At 46.7% G+C, this 23844-nt stretch overlaps 4 protein-coding genes across 4 annotated transcripts in view; 2 read left to right on the forward strand and 2 right to left on the reverse strand.

Annotated features, from left to right (window-relative positions):
• Positions 1-9323, forward strand: part of LOC144697179 (uncharacterized) — a 148190-nt gene extending 138867 nt beyond the window's left edge. Inside the window, exon 2 of the transcript XR_013580315.1 lies at positions 8732-9323. The gene's annotated coding sequence lies outside the window, so the exon portion shown is untranslated. The remainder of the gene's footprint in view (positions 1-8731) is intronic.
• LOC144697127 (uncharacterized) overlaps positions 1-23844 on the reverse strand; it is a 215081-nt gene that overhangs the window by 147762 nt on the left and 43475 nt on the right. The window lies entirely within an intron of this gene.
• The window catches only part of LOC144698460 (uncharacterized), a 404975-nt gene that overhangs the window by 71227 nt on the left and 309904 nt on the right, over positions 1-23844 (forward strand). The gene's annotated exons all lie outside the window — the stretch shown is intronic.
• The window catches only part of LOC144697394 (uncharacterized), a 65272-nt gene continuing 42351 nt past the window's right edge, over positions 924-23844 (reverse strand). The window contains 2 exon segments of the mRNA XM_078569374.1: positions 924-2080; positions 17493-18499. Of these exon segments, the coding sequence (XP_078425500.1) occupies positions 1498-2080; positions 17493-18499 (1590 nt within the window). The 3' untranslated portion in view covers positions 924-1497.

Raw genomic sequence — 23844 nt, forward strand, 5'->3', positions numbered from 1 at the left:
ACGGTGAGTTATTCCAATTCCTTTACTATCCAGTACAATATTTTCCTCATATCTTCAAAACAGAAATCAAACATTCCCATTTGATTTCAGAGATTAGCGTAATTTATTTATTATTTGTTGTAGATGTCAGACTAAGGTCGGTTTCCTTCGAGCACAAGAGGTTGAGGGGAGATTTGATAGGAGTTTACAAGATTATGACAGGTTTAGATAAGGTGGACAAAGAAAAGCTGTTCCCATTCGCTGATGGTACAAGGACAAGGGAGACACAGATTTAAGGTTTTGTGTAAGAGATGCAGGGGGGGATGTGAGGAAGAACTGTTTTATGCAGCAAGTGGTAATGAACTGGAACTCGTTGCCTGTGTGAGTGGTGCAAGCGGAGACAGTGCACGATTTCAAATGGAAATTGGGTGGAGACTTGAGGGAAAAAAACTTTCAGGGATATGGGGATAGCACGGGACACGGGGACTGGTTTGCTCTACAGAGAGCTGGCATGGACTCGATAGGCTGAATGGCCTCCTTCTCTGTCCCAATGGCTCTTGATCTAAAGAGAACAATTTCAGCTGCTCCAGTCTCTCCAACTAACTGAAGTCCCTCATCCCTGGTGCCATTCTCGTCAATCTCCTCTGCACCCTCTCTAAGAATTTCACATCTTTCCTAAAGTGTGGGGCCCAGGTATAGGGTTCCATTCTAGACTGATAGAATTGAAAAGCAGGGAGGTTATGTTCAACTTGTTTTGAACCATGGTTAGACTACAATGGGAGTACTGTCAACATTTGTGATCTCCATTTAGAAAAAGGAAATAGAGCCACTGGAGAAGGGGCAACAAAGATTTACAAGAATAATACCAGAACTGAGAGCATTTAACTCTCAGGAAAGGCTGGACCTGCTTTTCTCCAGAAAAAAGTCTGAAGGGTGACCTGATGGAAGTCTTTAAGGTTATGAAGGGGATCAATAATCCAATAGGGATTTCATGAGAAACCTCTTTACCCAGCGAGTGGTGAGAATGTGGAACTCACTACCACAGCGAGTGGTTGAGGTGAATAGCATGAATATATTTAAGGGGGAGCTGGATACATACATGAGGGAGAAAGGAATAGAAGGATATGCTGATGGTGGGAGATGAAGAAGGGTGGGTGGAGGCTCATGTGAAGCATAAATACTGACAGAGACCAATTGAGCCGACTGGCCTGGCCCTGTGCTGTAGACTCAATGGAACAGAGACAAATATATTTATTTTAGATCTACCTGTCGTGGTAGGAAAAAGACAATTTACCATCCAGGATAAAACAAATGTGTTTCATCACTGTTGCAGATCAATTTAATGGAAACGTGCACTCCCAGGCTCAAAGATCATCACTGGAAGCAAAGTCGTGAGACCGGCCAGTCCAGCAGAAAGAAACCCTCCGACACTCCCACTTCACCAAGCGTCAGAATGAACATGGTTCAGTCCTGGATGTGATTAACAGCAGCAACAACAGCAGAATCCAACCCCTGGAATCACTTGTGAACTCGCTGGTGTCTCCGCAGGCTGGATAAATGAACAAATCCCTTCCCACACACAGAGCAGGTGAATGGCCGCTCCCCAGTGTGAATTCTCTGGTGTTTCTGCAGGTGGAATAACTGAGTGAATCCTTTCGCACACTCAGAGCAGATGAATGGCCTCTCCCCAGTGTGAAGTCGCTGGTGTGTCAGCAGACTCGATGTCTCAGCGAATCCCTTTCCACACTCAGAGCAGGTGAACGGCCTCTCCCCAGTGTGAAATCGCTGGTGTGTCCGCAGGCTGGATAACTGACTGAATTTGTTCCCACACACAGAACAGCTAAACGGCCTCTCTCCAGTGTGAATTCGCTGGTGTGTCAGTAGGTTGGGTGACTGAGTGAATCCCTTCCCACACTCAGAACACATGAATGGCCTCTCCCCGGTGTGAACTCGCTGGTGTGTCCGCAGGTGGGATGACCCAGTGAATCCTTTCCCACACTCAGAGCAGGTGAATGGTCTCTCCCCAGTGTGAACCCGCTGGTGCTTCAGCAGGTGGGATGACCGAGTGAATCCCTTCCCACATTCGGAGCAGGTGAAAGGCCTCTCCCCAGTGTGAATGCGATGATGAATTTCCAGTTCAGATGGGATTCGGTAGCGCTTCCCACAGTCTCCACATTTCCACGGTTTCTCCATAGTGCAGTTGTCCTTGTGAATCTCAAGGTTTGACAATCAGTTGAAGCCTCGAACACACACGGAATACTTGGACAGTCTCTCTGCACTGTGATGTTTTTTCAGGCTGTTTAACTGGTTAAAGCTCTTTCCACAGTCAGTGCACTGGAACACTCACTAAGGTGTGTGTGCTTTTCCAGTCACAATAACGTTTAAAATCTTTTGAAGCAGACAGAACAGACAAACATTTCTCCTTCCAGATTCAAAGCTTAAGAGTATTCGCATTCCGATGAATCAAGCGAAACTGTCAGATCTTGACATGATGTTTGTTTTGAAATTTTTGTCTGAAAACCCTCTCCTTTTGATATCCTGTAAAAAAGTGTTTGTAAAAATCAGTACAGGATAACATTTTGGAACTGAGAATTCTAGTTCATGTGGAATATTCTTTCTTCTGTCACTCCCCAAAAGGTGTGAATCTTTGTCCCACACACTGTCCCTCCATTCTCACCCTGCTGTACCTTAAATACACCCTCCCAATTCTCCTGATTCATGCTGATCGATAGATCCATGCTCACCGCTTCCTCTCAGGGCACAGAGACCTGAAAATCTTCAAGCAGGTGGTCAACCATATATGTGTCTATTTTAAAGCATGAAAAATGTGTCATATACTGCACTGTATCACTTGCTTAAAATACAAGGGGAATGTGAAGAAGAACTTTATTTACCTCCTAGTAGGACAAGGGCAGCAGATGCATGGGAACACCATCACCACCACTTCCAAGTTCCCCTCCAAGCCACTCACTATACTGAACAGGTAATATATCAGCCGTTCCTTCACTGCTGCTGGGTCAAAATCCTGGAAATCCTTCCCTCACAGCATGTTGGGTGTACCTGCACCACATGGACTGCAGCAGTTCAAGAAGGTCTCTCACCACCATCTTCTCAAGGGCAATTAGGGATGGGCATTTAAAATGCTGGCCTAACCAGTGACATCCAGACCCTGTGAAAGAACATAATGAAAATGTAGACAGCGCGCAGTCATGACCTGGAACTTGCTGCCTAAGGGGTGGTGGAAGCAGAGAAGATCAATAATTTAAAAATGAAATTGGATGGGCACTTGAAGGAAACTTCTGGCAGAGAGAATGGAGATACTGAGGGTGAGCGAGACTGACTGGATTGCTCTACAGACTCGAGTTGCTGAATGGAGTCCTTCTGTGCCATAATGACTCCATGACTGGAAATATATAATGTAGCTACAGCACTTTATTACAAGACTAGAAAAGAAATGGAAAGGAGGAGAAAAGAAAGTGTTTTACTCACAGATGTTGGACACAGGAGGAAGTTTTAGTCTGTTTGAGGCTCAATCTTCATTCACACAAAGCCCGCGCTCTGATTGGCTGGAGGACAAGACTCCTTCCGGTTCTCCAACTTCCCATTGGTCAATCCCTCAGCATGACGGGAAGGGGCGGGCTCTCTCCCGCACATGCGCAGCGTCTCCTCTCTCGAGCTCTCTGAGAGGCTTCTCGCTCTGGAAGCAGCCGGTTGCCTGGAAACCTTGTCTCGAGAAGGGGGAGGGGGAACAATGGGTGGGGGCGGGGCTCCCGCGTCCGCGCGCCTGGCCTGCAGCCTGGAACCCGAGGACGTCAACGCGGAGCAGGGTGATTCCAATTGGCTGATTCAAGCAGGATTCCATTGTGGACATCACAAAGCGGAAGTTGGACAATGAGTTTCAGACTAAAACTTCCTCTTCTGGGCAACATCTGTGAGGAAATCAATGTTTCTCCCTTTCCTTTTCTTATTCTGGGGGCAAATTGTTGACTTGCAGGAACTGAAGGGAAAGGAAGTGAATCCAGGGAGGGTACAGACTCTGGAAAGGTTGGCCCAGGTCTCTCTCTCTCTTAAAGACATTGTGACACCCAAGTGAGAGTGTTTCCAGTGCACTGACTCTGGAAAGAGCTTTGACCAGTTACACAGCCTGAAAAAACATTGCACCATTCACAACGGGGAGAGACTGTACATGTGTTCTGTCTGTGGATGAGGCTTCAACTGATTGTCAAAGCTGGAGAGACCCAAGGACACTCACAACATGGAGAAACCATGGAAATGTGCAGACTGTGGGAAAGCATTCAGATTCCCGTGTCAGCTGGAATCCCATCGACACAGTCACACCGGTGAGAGGCCATTCACCTGCTCAAAGTGTGGGCAGGGATTCACTCAGCGATGCAACCTGCTGAGACATCAGCGAGTTCACACGGGAGACAGGCCGTTCAACTGCTGTCAGTGTGGCAAGGGATTCAGTGATTTGTCCACCCTGCTGTACCACCAGCAACTTCACACTGAGGAGAGGCCATTTACCTGCTCCGAGTGTGGGAAGGGATTCAATCGGTCAGCCCATCTACTGAGACACCAGTGGCTTCATACTGGGGAGAGGCCGTTCACCTGCTTGGAGTGTGGGAAGGGATTCATTCAGTCATCCAGCCTGCTGGCACACCAACGAGTTCACACTGTTGAGAGGCCATTCAGCTGCTCTGAGTGTGGAATGGGATTCACTCAGTCATCCAGCCTGCTAAAACACCAGCGTGTTCACAACGGGGAGAGAGCATTCACCTGCTCTAAGTGTGAGAAGGGATTCACTGATTCATCCAACCTGCTGCAACACCAGCGAGTCCACACTGGGGAGAGGCCATTCACCTGCTCAGAGTGTGGGAAGGGATTCACTCAGTCATCCAGTCTGTTTACCCACCGGCGACTTCACAGCGGGGAGAGGCCATTACTCTGCCCCATTTGTGGGAAGGGATTCAATCGATTATCCAACCTGCGGAAGCACCAGCGAGTTCACAAGTGATTACAAGTGTTGGAGAGGAGATGCTACCTTCAAAAACAGTTCCTCTGACATGTCCTCCTTCCTCTTTATCCGAGGTTTTCCACCCACGGTCGTTGACAGGGCCCTCAACCGTGTCCGGCCCATCTCCCGCACATCCGCCCTCACGCCTTCTCCCTCCCAGAAACATGATAGGGTCCCCCTTGTCCTCACTTATCACCCCACCAGCCTCCGCATTCAAAGGATCATCCTCCGCCATTTCCGCCAACTCCAGCATGATGCCACCACCAAACACATCTTCCCTTCACCCCCCCTGGCGGCATTCCATAGGGATCGTTCCCTCTGGGACACCCTGGTCCACTCCTCCATCACCCCCTACTCCTCAACCCCCAGCTAGGGCACCTCCCCATGCCCACGCAGAAGATGCAACACCTGCCCCTTCACTTCCTCTCTCCTCACCGTCCAAGGGCCCAAACACTCCTTTCAAGTGAAGCAGCATTTCACTTGCATTTCCCCTAACTTAGTCTACTGCATTCGTTGCTCCCAATGCGGTCTCCTCTACATTGGAGAGACCAAACGCAAACTGGGCAACCGCTTTGCAGAACACCTGCGGTCTGTCCGCAAGAAAGACCCAAACCTCCCTGTCGCTTGCCATTTTAACACTCCACCCTGCTCTCTTGCCCACATGTCTGTCCTTGGCTTGCTGCATTGTTCCAGTGAAGCCCAACGCAAACTGGAGGAACAGCACCTCATCTTCTGACTAGGCACTTTACAGCCTTCCGGACTGAATATTGAATTCAACAACTTTAGATCTTGAACTCCCTCCTCCATCCCCACCCCCTTTCCGTTTCTTCCCCCTTCCTTTTGTTTTTTCCAATAATTTATATAGATTTTTCTTTTCCCACCTATTTCCATTATTTTTAAATCTATACCTTTTATGCACTGTTAGTCTTTCCACCCCACCCCCACTAGAGCTGTACCTTGTGTGTCCTGCCATCCATTCTTTATTAGCACATTTGTTTAGATAATATCACCACCTTCAACATCTCTTTGTTCTTTTGTCTGTGACATCTTTTGATTATCTGCTCCTATCACTGCTTGCTTGTCCCTACAACCACACCACCCCCCCCTACTTCTCTCCCCCGACCTTAAACCAGCTTATATTTCACCCCTCTCCTAATATTACCCAGTTCTGTTGAAGGGTCATGAGGACTCGAAACGTCAACTTTTTTCTTCTCCGCTGATGCTGCCAGACCTGCTGAGTTTTTCCAGGTAATTCTGTTTTTGTTTTGGATTTCCAGCATCCACAGTTTTTTGTTTTTATGCACATGTGAGTCTGCGGGTTTTGGGCATGAATGTGCATGTGCAGGGGTGAGAAGGGGACCTGCGCAAAGCCCGTGCTCTGATTGACCGGGGACCATTGTTTGTTCAGTCTTCCAGCCTTTCCCATTGGACAACAGCTCAGAGCGGCTGTGGGGGGGGGGCAAAGTCCCTCCCACGTGATGTTACGCCTCTCATTGACTTCAGGTTAGGGATTGACCAATGGGAAGTCTGGAGCACCGGAAGGACTCTGGTCCTCCAGCCAATCAGAGTGCTGGCTTTGTGTGAATGAAGAGTGAGCTTCACGCAGACTAAAACCTCCTCCTGTGTCCAACATCTGTGAGTAAAACACTTTCTTTTCTCTCCCTTTCCATTTCTTTTCTCATCCTGGGGGCAAATTGTTGAGTTTCAGGAACTGAAGGGAAAGGAAGTGAATCCAGGGAGGGTGCAGACTCTGGAAAGGTTGGCCCAGGTCTCTCTCTCTCTCTTAAAGACATTGACATCCTTTGCTCCCTCAGCTTGACACATTTATTTGTCTGGCTAAAAGGATGGTCTCTTTCCTAATGTTCACAATTAAAGGGGTGGTCTCCCCAGGAGATGGCTGACATTTGAGGGGACAGTAAATTAATATAGGACAGAGATATGTCTAGTGTATGTTATTTATGGTTCTTTAGTAACAGAGATGGAGTCATTACAGCACAGAAGAGCCCACTTAGCAATTGGAGTCCATGCTGACGCTGTAGAGCAACCTAGTCATCCCATTCCCCCTCTATATCCTCGTTCCCCTGCAAGTTTATTTCCTTCAAGTGCCCATCCAATTTCACTTTAAAATCATGAATCGTCTCCACTTCCACCTACCCTCGTAGGCAGCAAGTTCCTGATCATGAAAAATCACTGCCTAAAAAAATCTTCTTCAGATTTTCCCGATATCTCTCATCAGGAAATAAACTTATATGACGAGTTTCACATTATGGACAGGAAGCAATGAGTTTGCATCTGTCGATCAGCATGATTCGGCCCCTTCTGGACAATTGGGAGTGTGTATCTTAAATACAGCAGAGTGAGAATGGAGGGAGTGTGTGTGGGATGGAGATTTACAGATGTTGGGAACAAGTGAGGGATGAATGTTCCATAGAAACTAGAATTGGCGGTTCTGAATTTCTATCCTGTCCTGACAGATGATTTTTGTAAACACTTTTTACAGGAGATTAGAAGGGGAGGATTTTCAGCCTGAAATCTCAAACCAAAATTGTGTCAAGATCTGATAGAGTCATCCAATTCGTTGGGACCTGAATATCATCGGCCGTTGAATCTGGAAGGAGAAATGTTTGTCTGTTCTGACTGCTTCAAAAGGTTTTCATCATCGGTGTGACTGGGTAAACACCGAGACACACACACCCGAGTGAGAGTGTTCCAGTGAAATGAGTGTGGAAAGAACTTTAACCAGTTACACAGCCTGAAAATACATCACACTATTCACAGCGGGGTGAGGCTGTGCACGTGTTCTGTGTGAAGACGAGGCTTCAACTGATCATCAAACCTGGAGAGTCACAAGGGCACCTGTATCATGGAGAAGCTGTGGAAATGTGGGTACTGTGGGAAAAGTTTCCGGTTCTCATCTGCGCTGGAAACTCATCGACACATTCACACCGGGGAGTGGCCATTCACTTGCTCCATGTGCGGGAAGGGATTCACTGATTCATCCACCCTTTGGAAACACCAGCATGTTCACACCGAGTGTGGGAAGGGATTCAGGGATTTATCCCACCTGTTGACACACCAGCCGGTTCACACCAAGGAGAGGCCATTCGCCTGCTCGGAGTGTGGCAAGGGATTCAGTCATACATCCCACCTGCTGACACACCAGCGAGTTCACACGGGGAAGAGGCCATTCACCTGCTCTGTGTGTGGGAAGAGATTCACTCAGCCTTGCAGCCTGTTGATGCACCAGCGAGTTCACACTGGGGAGAGGCCGCTCACCTGTTCTTTGTGTGGAAAGTGATTCAATCACTTATCCAACCTGCTGAGACACCAGCGAGCTCACAGTGGAGAGAGGCCGTTCACCTGCTCTGAGTTTGGAAAGGGATTCACTGATTCATCCAACCTGCTGAGATACCAGCGAGTTCACACCGGGAGAGACCATTCGCCTGCCCTGAGTGTGGGAAGGGATTCAGTCAGTTCTCGAGCCTGCGGAAACACCAGTGAGCTCACACTGGGGAGAAGCCATTCACCCGCTCTGAGTGTGGGAACGGATTCTCTCAGTCACCACATCTGCTGACACCACAGCAAGTTCACAAGTGATTACAGGGGTTGGATTCTGCTGTTATTGCTGTTGTTAATCACATCCAGGACTGAAACATGTTCATTCTGACACGTGGTGAAGTGGGAGGGTCAGAGGGTTTCTTTCTGCTGGACTGGCCGGTCTCGTGACCTTGCTTCCAGTGGGCTGATGCTCTTTGAGCCCGGGAGTGCATATTTCCACTGATATGATCCACAAAAGCTGATGAAGCACATTTATTTTATCCTGGTAGTAAATAGTGTTTTTCCTACCACGACAGGTGGATCTGAAATAAATGCATTTGTCTCTGTTCCATTGAGCCTCGAGGCTGGAGTGAGGATTTATGAGAATGACACGAGTCATCAGTTAAATGGTGCATTCTCCATGGCAATGCATCCACCGATCAGAGTCCATTTGCCAACCGATCAGCACACTCCTCTCATGAAGTATAAATTGTTGTTCCCTTCACATTTGATATTCTTGCGAATGTTCTGGTGAGTGCAAGATGAAAAACTTCGACGTCTCTTTTTTCCGTAATTACTATTTTAATTAACAAACAGTAACAAAGATTGAATAATAATGAATTTGTAGTTATAGTAAAAGATTGAATTTTATTTGCTGTGAACATGTAAAACCTTAATTTCTGTGTATGTAAAGAATGTGCAATGATAATAAATGTACTGGCAAGAGAGACCTTCAAGCTCTGATTAGCCTCAACATTTGAAACTGTATGAATAAGGGATGGTATGGAATCAGATAAAGAGATTGTGTCAAACAGTTCTGTGGTATACCTGTCTAAGGTAATGAGAGAAGGTGGTGTAAGTAATTGGGGATCCAATTAAATTAATCTAGGAACCAAATTGACCAATTGTCATCTTACAACAGGCCCAAAAGCTATTCCCGCCAAGGATGAGGGAACACAGGTTGAAGGTTTTAAGTGAGAGATGTGGGGGGGATGTGAGGAAGAGGTTGTTTTTTACACAGCGAGTGAGAATGACCTGGAACTCGCTGCCTATGAGGTGGTGCAATCAGAGATGATGAACGATTTCAAAAGAAAATTGGATGTGCACTTGAAGGCAATAAACTTGCAGGGATACGGGGATATAGAGGGGGAATGGGACTGACTGGATTGTTCTACAGAGAGTCAGCATGGACTCGAGTTACCAAATGGACCTTTTTGAAGGTAACTTTGTAACATTTAACTCATGTTGGTGCAGCTGTTCAACAAAACTAACAACTTCTTAAACAAATATTTCTGATTCTTGACCAATGGGAAAAGTGTTCCTCATTTCCCCACAACAAATTGAGCCAATCAGCTTGGAGTCCCTTCTAACTGTGAACTATAACTTGTATCTAAACAGGGTGTCCTGGAACACCTGGTGCTCTGATCCCTTCCTCACCTTAACACCAGTTTTTTTTTCCTTAAAGCTACATTACAGTATCTGAAACTGAAAGAGCCAGGCAATTGAAGACTGTTCATCGTTAAGCTTACATACAGTACAATTTGGTAATATAAGCCTTATTGATTACACAAATGTGTTATCGGGGTGAAGTCTAATAGTTAACATAGATAAAGAGGCTGACTCCAGTTATTTTGCAGGGAATCCCCACTCTTTTTAGTAACTTCGATGTGTTGACATCACCAAACCAGAACTTTCATACTCCTTAACCTTGTGTCGATCCTCACTATGAGATGAACCAACCTAATCCACATACTGTCGAGGTGCAGCCACTATCTAACACAGCACAGTTGAATGAGTCTGTGACTAACACACTCATCACCGGACCAAAGTTCCTTGTGACTACTACAATTCCTTCAGAGTGATCATCATCATCACCTTCAGCCTCAGAATCCTCTGTGTCATGTGTCACTTCGAAGACCCTCATTTTCCACTTTGGGCAGTTCATCACATAATGATATTTTGAGTCAGACCTGAAACACCTGTTAACTGTTCCCTGGTCATTCCTGGGGTTCATTCACCTATTAGCGCTGTTCCAATCCTGTCTTTTGTTGAGATATCCAGATCTGCTAAACATATTTTCACCCTCATTCGAAACCTGTCAAAGTCCATCTATGCTTCATAGATCATCTTTCTTGTAAATCTCATCAATGAACCTGAACAGAAGATCCAAACCTTCATCAATATCCAACTGATGGGCATGCAGCTCACTAAATACTTTGCTTCTGATTTTACTTTTGTTGGTAAGTGACAATGCCAAGACCAGACTTTGTTTCCTCCTTGGTAGGAACGTAACCCGTGTCCACATATCCACTTCATTCTTCCACTGGTCGTGTGGCTCAGACTCCGAGAACATCGGCGGGTAATTAGACCCTGACAATTTCCACTTGCTTTCAGCCATTTCTCACAAAAACTACTCAGGTTGTAAGTTTCTGTCTGAAATTTAATTTTCCTTTAGTTTCCAACCTTCACCATGAGACAAGCATTCTCTGTTACCATGTTATAATCCTAATAGCCTAATGGTGAAGGAAGAAACCGGAGCCAATCTTTACTTGGTATAGATTTATTCACTGAGTGAAACATTACAGGTATATACCTCCTGACTTCACTACACTCTATGTCAGTCAGGGTCTCTTTATATGTGCTCAAGTAACTATCCAATCCATGATGTCCACCTGTATATACTTAACCTCAATTCACACAATCGAAAGCCACAATCACAGCATCTAAAAGCTTTAATCAGTGTGACTGTCATGGTGTGTCAGCAGCTTGGAGAACAAGTGAATCTCTTCCCACACTCAGAGCCTGTGAACGGCCCCTCCCTCGTGTGAACTCGTTGGTGTCTCAGCGGGGTGGATGTATCACTGAATCGCTTCCCACACAGAGAGCAGGCGAATGGCCTCTCCCCAGTGTGAACTCGCTGGTGTTACTGCAGGTCAGATGACTGAGTGAAACCCTACCGACATTTGGAGTAGGGGAACGGCCTCTCCTCAGTGTGAACTCGCTGGTGTCTCAGCAGGTGGGGTGACTGAGCGAATCCTTTCCCACACTCAGAGCAGGTGAACGGCCTCTCCCCAGTGTGAACGCGCTGGTGTTTATGCAGGTCAGATGAATTACTGAATCCTTTCCCACACTCAGAACAGGTGAACGGCCTCTCCCCAGTGTGAATTCAGTCTGGAAGGCTGTAAAGTGCAAGGAGGAACAGCACCTCATCTTCCGACTAGGCACTTTATAGCCTTCCAGACAGAATATTGAATTCAACAACTTTAGATCTTGAACTCCTTCCTCCATCTCCACCCCCTTTCCATTTCTTCCCCCTCCCTTTTGTGTTTTCCAATAATTTATATAGATTTTTCTTTTCCCACCTATTTCCATTATTTTTAAATCTATACCTGTAATGCCTTGTCAGTCTTTCCACCCCACCCCCACTAGAGCTGTACCTTGAGTGTCCTGCCATCCATTCTTAATTAGCACATTTGTTTAGATAATATCACCACCTTCAACACCTCTTTGTTCCTTTGTCTGTGACATCTTTTGATTATCTGCTCCTTTCACTGCTTGCTTGTCCCTACAACCACCCGCCCCCACCACCCCCCCAACTTCTCTCCCCCCACGCCCCCCCTCGCCCCCCCACCTTAAACCAGCTTATATTTCACCCCTCCTATTTTTACTTAGTTCTGTTGAAGGGTCATGAGGACTCGAAACGTCAACTCTTTTCTTCCCCGCCGATGCTGCCAGACCTGCTGAGCTTTTCCAGGTAATTCTGTTTTTGTTTTGGATTTCCAGCATCCGCAGTAGTTTTTTGTTTTTATCCCCAGGTCTCTCTCTCCCTCTTAAAGATATTGACATCCTTTGCTCCCTCAGCTTGACACATTTATTTGTCTGGCTAAAAGGATGGTCTCTTTCCTATTGTTCACAATTAAAGGGGTGGTTTCCCCACGAGATGGCTGACATTTAAGGGACAGGGCAGAGACATGTCCAGTGTTGCTATATGGTACATATTAGATATGTTATTTATGGTTCTGTAATAAAGTGCATTGATTGTTATTTGTAGTCTTCTAATATATTACTGTAGCTGTGTTACGTATTTCCAGTCATAGTCATTGCAGCTCTGAAAAATTCCTTGTGGGAATTTGAGTCCATGCTGACTCTCTGTAGAGCAATCCAGTCAGTCCCATTCCCTCTTTATATTCCCGTTCCCCTGCAAGTTTATTTGCTTCAAGTGCCCACTCAATTCTCTGATTCCACCACCCTCGTAGGGAGCGGGTTCCAGGTCATGATCATTTGCTACCTAAACAATGTTCTTCCTTGCATTGCCTGCATCTTAACCCAGTGAAACAGTCCTGTAGATTACACCCATTTTAAGACCAGTGATACAGGCATTATTTTTATTCACTGGGCAGCCCAAAGAAGAGAAGAAAGAATGTCCTATAGAAACTAGAATTGTGTGTTCTGAATTTCTATCCTGCACTGAAAGTGATGACTTTTGTAAACTCCTTTTACAGGAAACTGGAAGCAGAGGATTTGCAGACAGAAATCTCACACCAAATGTCAGCCAGAACCTGACAGGGTCACTTGATTTAGCAGGACCTAAATATCATTGACTTTTGTTTCTAGAAAGAGAAATATTTGCCTGCTTCAAAAGGTTTTCAACATCAATGTGACTGAAAAAGCACCGAGATACACACACCCGAGTGAGAGTGTTCCAGTGCACTGACTGTCGAAAGAGCCTTAACCAGTTACACAGCCTGAAAAACACATCACACCATTCACAGCAGGGAGAGACTGTACAAGTGTTCTGTGTGTGTGGACAAGGCATCAACTGATCATCAAACCTGCAGAGTCACAAGGACACCTGCATCATGGAGAAACCATGGAAATGCGGGGACTGTGGGAAAGGATTCCGGTTCCCATCTGCGCTGGAAACTCATCAGCGCAGTCACACCAGGGGGAGGCCTTTCACCTGCTCTGAGTGTGGGAAGGAATTCAGTCAATTATCCCACCTGCAGACACACCAACGAGTTCACACCGGGGAGAGGCCATTCACCTGCTCCGTGTGTGGAAAGCGATTAAAAAGCTCATAGAATCTTCTGCAACACCAGCGGGTTCACACCGGGGAGAGGCCATTTACCTGCTCTGAGTGTGGGAAGGGATTCTGTGCTTCATCCAATCTGCTGACCCACCAGCGAATTCACACTGGGGAGAGGCCGTTCACCTGCTCCCTGTGTGGGAAGGGATTCACTCATTCACCCCACTTGCTGAGACACCAGTGAGTACACAAGTGATTACAGGGGTTGGATTCTGCTATTATTACTTCTGTTGATCACGTCCAGGACTGAACCATGTTCATTCTAACAGTTGGTGAAGTGGGAGGGTCGGAGGGTTTCTTTTTGCTGGACAAGCCAGTCTGATGACTTTGCTTCCAGTGGGTTGATGCTCGTTCAACCTTGTTGCGAATATATTGGTTCATATTTGAAATGGATCATAATATCAAAGGTGTTTTAAAGGTAAAATATATTTATTTGTTTTTCTGTTTGGAACTTCTCAAAGCATGCCGCGTTGCCACGGAGATGGGCTGTACAGGTTAGAAGTTTCTTTTGTTTAATTTATTTGCCTGTTTCTCAGAGAAGACAGTTACAGATTTCATCTTGTCCAGGCTACAGCTGACTTCACTTCGTGTGAGGGGAAAATAAGTTGGACGATTTGCCCAGCTTTAAGCCAGAGGAGGAAATCTCCAGTGGTCCGAAAGGTGTGAGGAATGGAGTTTTTTAAAATATATATATTTTTGTGGCATATTGTGTTATTCTGTGAAGAAGGCTGGGTGTCTGTGTGTGTGTGTGTGTGTGTCTGTGTGTATGTCTGTGTCTGTGTGGGTGTGTGTGTGTCTGGGTGTCTGTGTGTGGGTGTATCTGTGTGTGTGTGTCTGGGTGTCTGTGTGTGTAGATGATTTAATTAAGCTGGGCAAAATTTAATAGAAGACAGGTTGTCTGAGGGGGTTTAAAACATGAAAGGATAAAGGTGTTAGATTTGAGGTACAAGTGAATAGGTTGGATCTAACATTTGCATTATTAGATAAATTGAGTTTGTTTGAATATCAAAGGGAAGTCAGAGGTACAAAGAAACATGTTTGTATCTTGCAGGAGTTCCACAGGTAAACAGAAGAGGGTATATGACATTGTATTGACCCAAAAGCAGAGGAAAAAATAGAAACACAAAAGATTTTATATTTGGAAGGATTTGAGGTTCAAAGAGGTGTGAGAACAATGGAACATGAGGTGAAAGTGGGGGGGAAAAGATATTTTAGAGTTACTGGAGCTGACTTGAGAGCTGTTAGCTGTAGCTTTAGGCTGGGGGAAGAGGTAGTTTGAATCAGCATCCAGTCAAACCAGAGAAGTCTTGGGCTGCAACAGTCCTGTTCTGAAGGCTTGGATTTCCACAGCAGAGTGGAAGGGAGTTACAGGTCATGTGGTATGCTTTTATGAAAGTTACAGCAGTTTGCCTTAGGTGATATTACTGGATTTTTATAGTTCAGCATCTATAAGCGTGTGTTGCCTGGAAAGTGTTTACTTGTGGGTCTGACCAAGTAGGGAGTCTTTTGGGGGATTGTGTTATAAGACTAATTTGAACTGTGCAACTGTAATCTTGTGTGCATAAGTTTTTGTTTATTCTTGTTAATAAATAATTTACTTTTAATTTTTAAAATCCCAAATCTCTTACTGGACTTGTTGCTGCTGCGATCAGTACGTTTACTTTCTAATTTTCAGAATACAAAAAAGGGTATGGCCTGTAAGCCAAGTTTCCCTCTGGGATTTGGTTTGTGCAGCAGTTAACATCAGCTGTGGTTGTAACAATGGTGAAAAGCAGTTGGCCTTGTGGCAGAAGGCAATCAGCTTGAACCGTTAGCTTGGACAGAGCTGTGAAGAAGCTTTGGGAGCCGACTGGGAAAAAGCAGTTGGTCTGTCCAATGTCAGCTCAAGAAGGCAGTGGAATCCTCACAGAGGGAAAGAACTCTGGAAGTCTGAGTGCCAGGCTGGGAAACTGGGGAGAAATCAAAGTAAATTCCAGAGGGCTGTGGCATACCTTCGGGTTGGTCCCAAAAGAATGTGAATGAACCATCAAGATTTCAAAAGAGAAGGGAACTCTTAGGGAGGAAGTGAAGGGAAAACTAGATTCATTACCCTGTTAGATGTTGCAGTTTGGTTTGAGATTTCTGTCTGCAAAACTTCCCCTTCTAATATCCTGTAAAAGGAATTTACAAAGTCATGGCTGTCAGTAAGGATACAAATTCAGAACAGACAATTCTAGTTTCTTGGGAGCATTCCTTCCTCTCCATCCCAAACATTTAGCCCCCAGAATGAGAAAAGAAATAGAAAGGGGGAAATATTGATTTCCTCACAGATGTTGCCCAGAGGAGGAAGTTTTAGTCTGAAGCTCATTGTCCAACTTCCGCATTGTGACTTCCACAATGGAACCCTGCCTGAATCAGCCAATATGAATCACTCTGCTCCGCGGTGACGTCCTCGGGTTCCAGGCTGCAGACCAGGCGCGCGAACACGGGAGCCCCGCCCCCACCCATTGTTCCCCCTCCCCCTCCTCGAGCCAAGGTTTCCAGGCAACCGGCTGACGGCTGCTTCCAGAGCGAGAAGCCGCTCGGAGAACTCGGGAGAGGGGAAGCTGCGCATGTGCGGGAGAGAGCCCGCCCCCTTCCCTTCATGCTGAGGGCTTGACCAATGGCAAGATTTGAAGGACCGGAAGGGCTCTGGTCCTCCAGCCAATCAGAGTGCGGGCTTTGTGTGAATGAAGATTGAGCTTCACACAGACTAAAACCTCCTCCTGTGTCCAACATCTGTGAGTAAAACACTTTCTTTTCTCCCCCTTTCCATTGCTTTTCTCATTCTGGGGGGAAATTGTTGACTTGCAGGAACTGAAGGGAAAGGAAGTGAATCCAGGGAGGGTGCAGACTCTGGAAAGGTTGGCCCAGGTCTCTCTCTCTCTTACAGACATTGACATCCTTTGCTCCCTCAGCTTTACACATTTATTTAACCGCACACCATCCTGCTCTCATGCCCACATGTCTGTCCTTAGCCTGCTGCAATGTTCCAGTGAAGCCCAACGCAAGCTGGACGAACAGCACCTCATCTTCCGATTAGGCACTTTACAGCCTTCCGGACTTAACATTGAGTTCAACAACTTCAGACCATGAACTCCCTCCTCCATTCCCACCCCTTTGTGATCCCCATTTTTCAATATTCATTTTTAATTTTTATTCACTTATTTTTATATATTTCAATCTCTATTCATTGTTTTATCCCCACCTTATCTTATTTTCAATCTTTTTTCCCACCAATGTCCCCCCCCCCGCTTCACCACCCCCCCAATTTACTTTTGTTGGTAAGTGACAATGCTAAGACCAGACCTTGTTTCCTCTTTGGTAGGGACGTAACCCGTGTCCACATATCCGCTTCATTCACACTGGTCGTGTGGCTCAGACTCCGAGAACATCGGCGGGTAATCAGACCCTGACAATTTCCACTTGCTTTCAGCCATTTCTCACAAAAGCTACTCGGGTTGTAAGCCTCTGTTTAATATTTTATTTTCCTCTAGTTACCAACATTCACCATTAGACAAGCATTCTCTGTTACCATGTTATAATGTTGACAGCCTGATGGCGAAGGAAGAAACTGGAGCTAATCTTTACTTGGTATAGATTTATTCACCGAGTGAAACATTACAGGTATATACCTTTTGACTTGACTCCACTCTATGTCAGTAAGGGTCTCCTTATATGTGCTCAAGTAACGATCTAATACATGATGTCCACCCGTATATACTTAACCTCAATTCACACAATCAACAGCCACAGTCAGGGCATCTAAAAGGTCTCTAATCGGTGTGACTGTCACGGTGTGTCAGCAGCTCGGATGAACAGGTGAATCCCTTCCCACACTCAGAGCAGGTAAATGGCCTCTCCCTGGTGTGAATTCGCTGGTGTCTCAGCAGGGTGGATCGATCACTGAATCCCTTCCCACACTCAGAGCAGGTGAATGGCTTCTCCCCAGTGTGAACTCGCTGGTGTGTCAGCAGATGGGATGACTGGGTGAATCCCTTCCCACACTCAGAGCAGGTGAATGGCCTCTCACCGGTGTGAACTCGCTGGTGTGTCAGCAGATCGGATGACCGAGTGAATCCCTTCCCACACTCAGGGCAGGTGAACGGCCTCTCCCCGGTGTGAACTCGCTTGTGTGTCTGCAGCGTGGATGGCCGAGGGAATCCCTTCCCACACACGTAACAGATGAATGGCCTCTCCCCAGTGTGAAACCGCTGGTGAGCCAGCAGGTCGCATGACCGAGTGAATCTCTTCCCGCATTCAGAACAGACGAGCCAGTCCCCGGTGTGAACACGCTGGTGTGTCAGCAGGTAGGATGACCGAGTGAATCCCTTCCCACACTCAGAGCAGGTGAATGGCCTCTCCCCGCTGTGAACTCGCTTGTGCATGAGCAGGGAGGATGAATCACTGAATCCCTTCCCACACTCCAAGCAGGTGAACGGCCTCTCCCCAGTGTGAACTCGCTGGTGTCTCCGCAGGTGGGATGAATTACTGAATCCCTTCCCACACTCAGAACAGGTGAACGGTCTCTCCCCAGTGTGAACTCGCTGGTGTGATTGCAGGCTGAATAACTGTCTGAATCCCTTCCCACAGTCAGGGCAAGTGAACGGTCTCGCCCCAGTGTGAACTCGCTGGTGTGACTGCAGGCTGAATAACTGACAGAATCCTTTCCCACACTCAGGGCAGGTGAATGGCCTCTCCCTGGTGTGAACCCGCTGGTGTGACTGCAGGTGAGATGACCGAGTGAATCCCTTCCCACACTCAGAGCAGGTGAATGGCCTCTCCCCGGTGTGACTGCGCCAATGAATTTCCAACGCAGATGGGTATTTGAATCCCTTCCCACAGTCCCCACATTTCCACGGTTTCTCCATGGTGCGCGTATCCTTGTGTCTCTCCAGGTGCTACGATCAGCTGAAGCCTCGTGCTCACACAGAACACGTGTACAGTCTCTCTCCGCTGTGAATGGTGATGTTTTTCTCAAGCTGCGTAACTGGTTAAAATTGTTCCCACAGTCAGTCTCTCACTCGGGTGTGTGTGTCTCGGTGCTTTTCCAGTCACACTGATGCTTAAAACCTTTTGAAGCAGACAGAACAGACAAACATTTCTCCTTCCAGATTCAAAGGCTGATCATATTCAGGTCCCGATGAGTCGGGTGAGTCTGTCAAATCTTGACGTGATGTTTGGTTTGAGATTTCTGTCAGCAAATCCTCTCCTTCTAATATCCTGCTAAAGGAGTTTACAAAAGTCATTATTGTCAGTACAGGTTAGAAATTCAGAACAGACAATTCTAATTTCTGTGGAACATTCTTTCATCTCTCATTCCCCAAAAGCAGTAAATCCCCATCCCACACGCTCTCACTCCATTCTCACTCTGCTGCACCTAAGATACACCCAACATTACTGCACTAAAAATGTGTCTAATACACAGTGCTCAATTACATGATTAGAGATTCATGGTGCTGTGGGGATGAACTTTATTTCAACAGCCAGTGGTGATGTCCTGGAACCCACCGCCTATGAGGGTGGTGGTTCCAGAGACGATCAATAATTTCTAAATGAAATTGAATTGACACTTGAAGGAAATGAACATGCAGGGGAACGGGGGTATAGAAGGGGAATGGGATTGACTGGATAGCTCTACAGAGAGTTGGTATGGACTCGAGTTGTCAAATGGACTCCTTCTGTGTCAGAATTACTCCATCATTGGAAATATATTAAGTAGCTACAGGACTGTCCTCCAAGACTAGAAGGATAACAAATGAACTTTATGACAAAACTTTCAATAATATATCTAAAGTTTCCCCCGTTACAGAAGTATAATAATTTTCATAATATTATTCTGGTTTATTGTCGAGTTGGTTTATGAGTGTGAGCGTGGATGGTTCTCTCTGTGTGATTTAACTACATTTGGAGTCAGGGAAACTGCAAGCTTGAAATTATCAAAAGAAGTTAGGTGTAGAAATGTACTTGAAATGCTAATGAGTAAACATCAATGGGGTCCTAGCATGTAAGGTGTGAAGGGAATTTGCGTTTCTAATGCAGTGAAGGGGTTGTTTGGATTTCAAACGGATGTTAGGATTTTTACAACTAGCCAGATGAGCAAGGCTAAGCGTTGTGTTCATTTTTCCCAAAGGTTACTGATAATATTGGCAACATAAAAGATTGCTATGGTATGGGAAAGGTAAAGATCCAAAGACCTATGGAACAATGGAATTTACATATTAAAGAGAGAGAAACATATATAAAGGAGAATGAAAGGCTTTGTTGGGGGGGGCCAAGTAAGATATAACAGGAGTGTATGAAACAGCCTTCGGGAAGCTTCCACCCATTTGTGCATAAGTCTACTGTGTCCAGAAACTAAAGTTGAAGACAAGCTTTTGGAATTCCTCTGTCAAGTGGGTACTGTGGTAACTTGCTGACTTATTTTTAAATTTAAAATCTATTTTGGATTGTTGCCTTAAAGGGGGTGTGTAATTTAGAGTCAGGTCAATTAGGAATTTGAGGATTTGTTACAGTTTTGAGTAATTGTAATCTAATGTATGTGCTTGAAATCTTTCCTTTTGTTAATAAATATTTTAATTTCATGTTTAAAATCTCTAAAGGTCTTAGTGGACTCCTTGTTTCTGAATTCAGTGCACACATCTTGTAATAAATACAAATTGCAAAACTGTTGTGATAGCGTGGCCAAGTTTCCCTTGTGGATTTGGTCCACCTGGCACACATCATCTCCCACATCATAACACCCCAATCACAACATTAGACATATCTTTGTCCTCTCATACTGTATTGTCCAGGGGGCAGAACTCTAATGAAATAAAATAAGGGACAACTTCAGCCATGGGGGTGGCATGGGTGGGGGTGAGATGCTTGTGCCGTGAAGCAGGTTGGGGGTGTTTGCGTTTCAATATGAGAGGGGCTGGGGAGGAGGTGTCTAGAGACAATAATAGTGGGAGCGGTGGGGTTTAAAATCAACTAAAACTTACAACGGTTCTTGTTCAGTCACATCATCATCATCTCTCTGCTGGCCGACTCACTCACTTGCTGTCCCACTCGAATCATCAAACTGACCCTAAAGACTCAGGGATCAGTTTCTCACAGGCAGTCCTAAAAATATGGGCAAAAATACAAAATAAGGAGGAATCCCTTAAAATACAGGACAGTTAATCACCGTAAAATTGACGCCTTAAATGTCCGCCACCTCCTGGGGAAACCACCCCTTTTATTGTGAACATTAGGAAAGAGACCATCCTTTTAGCCGGACAAATAAATGTGTCAAGCTGAGGGAGCAAAGGATGTCAATTTCTTTAAGAGAGAGAGAGAGACCTGGGCCAACCTTTCCAGAGTCTGCACCCTCCCTGGATTCACTTCCTTTCCCTTCAGTTCCTGCAAGTTAACAATTTCCCCCCAGAATAAAAGAAATGGAAAGGGGGAGAAAAGAAAGTGTTTTACTCACAGATGGTGGACACAGGAGGAAGTTTTAATCTTCATTCACACAAAGCCCGCGCTTTGATTGGCTGGAGGACCAGAGTCCTTCCGGTCCTCCAACTCTTTCCAAAGGTCAGTCCCTCAGCATGACGGGAATGGGCGGGCTCTTCCCCGCACATGCGCAGTTCCCCCTCTCCCGAGTTCTCCGAGCGGCTTCTCGCTCTGGTCGGAGCCGGTTGCCTGGAAACCTTGGCTCGAGGAGGGGGAGGGGGAACAATGGTGGGGGGGCGGGGCCCCCGTGTCCGCGCGCCGGGCCCCCGTGTCCGCGCGCCGGGCCCCCGTGTCCGCGCGCCGGGCCCCCGTGTCCGCGCGCCGGGCCCCCGTGTCCGCGCGCCGGGCCCCCGTGTCCGCGCGCCGGGCCCCCGTGTCCGCGCGCCGGGCCCCCGTGTCCGCGCGCCGGGCCTGCAGACTGGTACCCGAGGATAAAAGCAAAAAACTGCGGATGCTGGAAATCCAAAACAAAAATAAAAATACCTGGAAAAACTCAGCAGGTCTGACAGCATCTGCGGAGGGGAACACTTTTTTTTGCAAAAATATACTTTATTCATGAAATATCTTCAACCACATTCCAAACCATTTCAAAATCACCATCACAAAGGTACAATCAGGTTCAACTTTTACAAAATGTATCACAAGGTGCATCAGTACAAACAATGAATATTACAATCATTTGCAGATATTCATTTTGAGCTGTACATCCCGAGGGGCTATACACAGTTCCCAGTCCCTCGGTGCCCTGTGGCAGAAAGGTCTTAGACAGCGACCCTTCCCCATTGGCCCTTTGCGGCAGCTGCCCCAAGCTTTAGTGCGTCCCTCAGCACATAGTCCTGGACTTTGGAATGTGCCAGTCTGCAACACTCGGTCGGGGAAAACTCTTTGCGCTGGAAGACCAACAAGTTTCGGGCAGACCAAAGCGCGTCTTTCACCGAGTCGATGATCCTCCAGTTGATGTTTGTCTCGCTGTGTGTCCCTGGGAACAGCCCATAGAGCACAGAGTCCTGTGTCACAGAACTGCTCGGGATGAACCTCGACAGAAACCACTTCATCTCTCTCCAGACCTTCTTTGCAAAGGCACAATCTACAAGGAGGTGAACAACGGTCTCTTCCCCATCACAGCAACCTCGAGGGCATCGTGCCGAGGGGGTGAGACTCCTGGCGTGTAGGAAGGATCTGACGGGGAGGGCCTTTCTCACCACCAGCCAAGCTACGTCTTGGTGCTTGTTGGAAAGTTCTGGCGATGAGGCATTCTGCCAAATGACTGACAGTCTGCTCGGGGAACCATCCCACAGGATCCACCCTCTCCTTTTCCCTCAGGGCCTCTAAGACGTTACATGCCGACCACTGCCTGATGGACTTGTGGTCAAAGGTGTTTTTCTGCATAAATTTTTCCACGAGGGACAGGTGGTACGGCACGGTCCAACTACTTGGAGCGTTCCGCGGCAGCATGGCCAGACCCATCCTTCGCAACACCGGGGACAGGTAGAACCTCAGCATGTAGTGACACTTGGTGTTTGCGTACTGAGGGTCTACACACCGCTTGTTGCAGCCAAACACAAAGGTGGCCATCAGTATGAGGGCGATGTTGGGCACGTTTTTCCCCCCTTTATCTAGAGGCTTGTACATCGCGTCCCTGCGGACACGATCCATTTTTGACCTCCAGATAAAGCGGAAGATGGCTCGAGTGATCGCCACCACGCAGGAGTGTGGAATGGGCCAGACCTGCGCCACGTACAGCAACAGCGAGAATGCCTCACACCTGATGACCAGGTTCTTACCCATAATGGAGAGGGAGCGTTGCTCCCACATGCCCAGTTTCCTTTTCACCATAGACACTCGCTTCTTTCAGTTTCTAACGCATGCCCTGGTCCCTCCGAACCATATCCCCAGCACCTTCAGGCCATCAGCCCTGACAGTGAAGGGGACAAAGGATCGGTCAGCCCAGTTCCCAAAGAACATGACCTCGCTCTTCCCACGGTTTACCTTGGCTCCCGAGGCCAGTTCGAACTGGTCGCAGATGTGGATCAGTCTGGAAAAAACAAAAAGGAGGGGGAAAAATCGGAAAGGGGGTGGGGATGGAGGAGAGAGTTCATGATCTAAAATTGTTGAACTCAATATTCAGTCCGAAAGGCTGTAAAGTGCCGAGTTGGAAGATGAGGTGCTGTTCCTCCAGTTTGCATTGAGCTTTACTGGAACAATGCAGCAAGCCAAGGACGGACATGTGGGCATAAGAGCAGGGTGGAGTGTTGAAATGGCAAGCGACAGGGAGATCTGGGTAATGCTTGCGGACAGAACGAAGGTGTTCTGTAAAGTGGTCACCCAGTCGCCCCTTTCTGATTTTTCCCCCTCCTTTTTGTTTTTTCCAATAATTTATATAGATTTTTCTTTTCCCACCTATTTCCATTATTTTTAAATGTATTTCCATCCATTGTTTTATCTCTACCTTTTAGCCTTTTTCGATTCCTTCACCCCACCCCACCCCACCCCCACTAGGGTTATCTGTACCTTGCTTGTCCTGCTTTCTACCCTTAATTAGCACATTCCTTTAGATAATATCACCACCTTCAACACCTCTTTGTCCTTTTGTCTATGACATCTTCTGGTTGTCTCCTCCTATCACTGGCCCTCTATGCAGCTCTCTTGTCCCAACCCCCCCTTAAACCAGCTTATATTTCACCCCTTTTCTATTTTTCCTTAGTTCTGGTGAAGATTCATGCGGACTTAACTG

Source organism: Cetorhinus maximus, chromosome 23, assembly GCF_964194155.1.
Source record: "Cetorhinus maximus chromosome 23, sCetMax3.hap1.1, whole genome shotgun sequence".
Classification (NCBI taxonomy): Eukaryota; Metazoa; Chordata; class Chondrichthyes; order Lamniformes; family Cetorhinidae; genus Cetorhinus; species Cetorhinus maximus.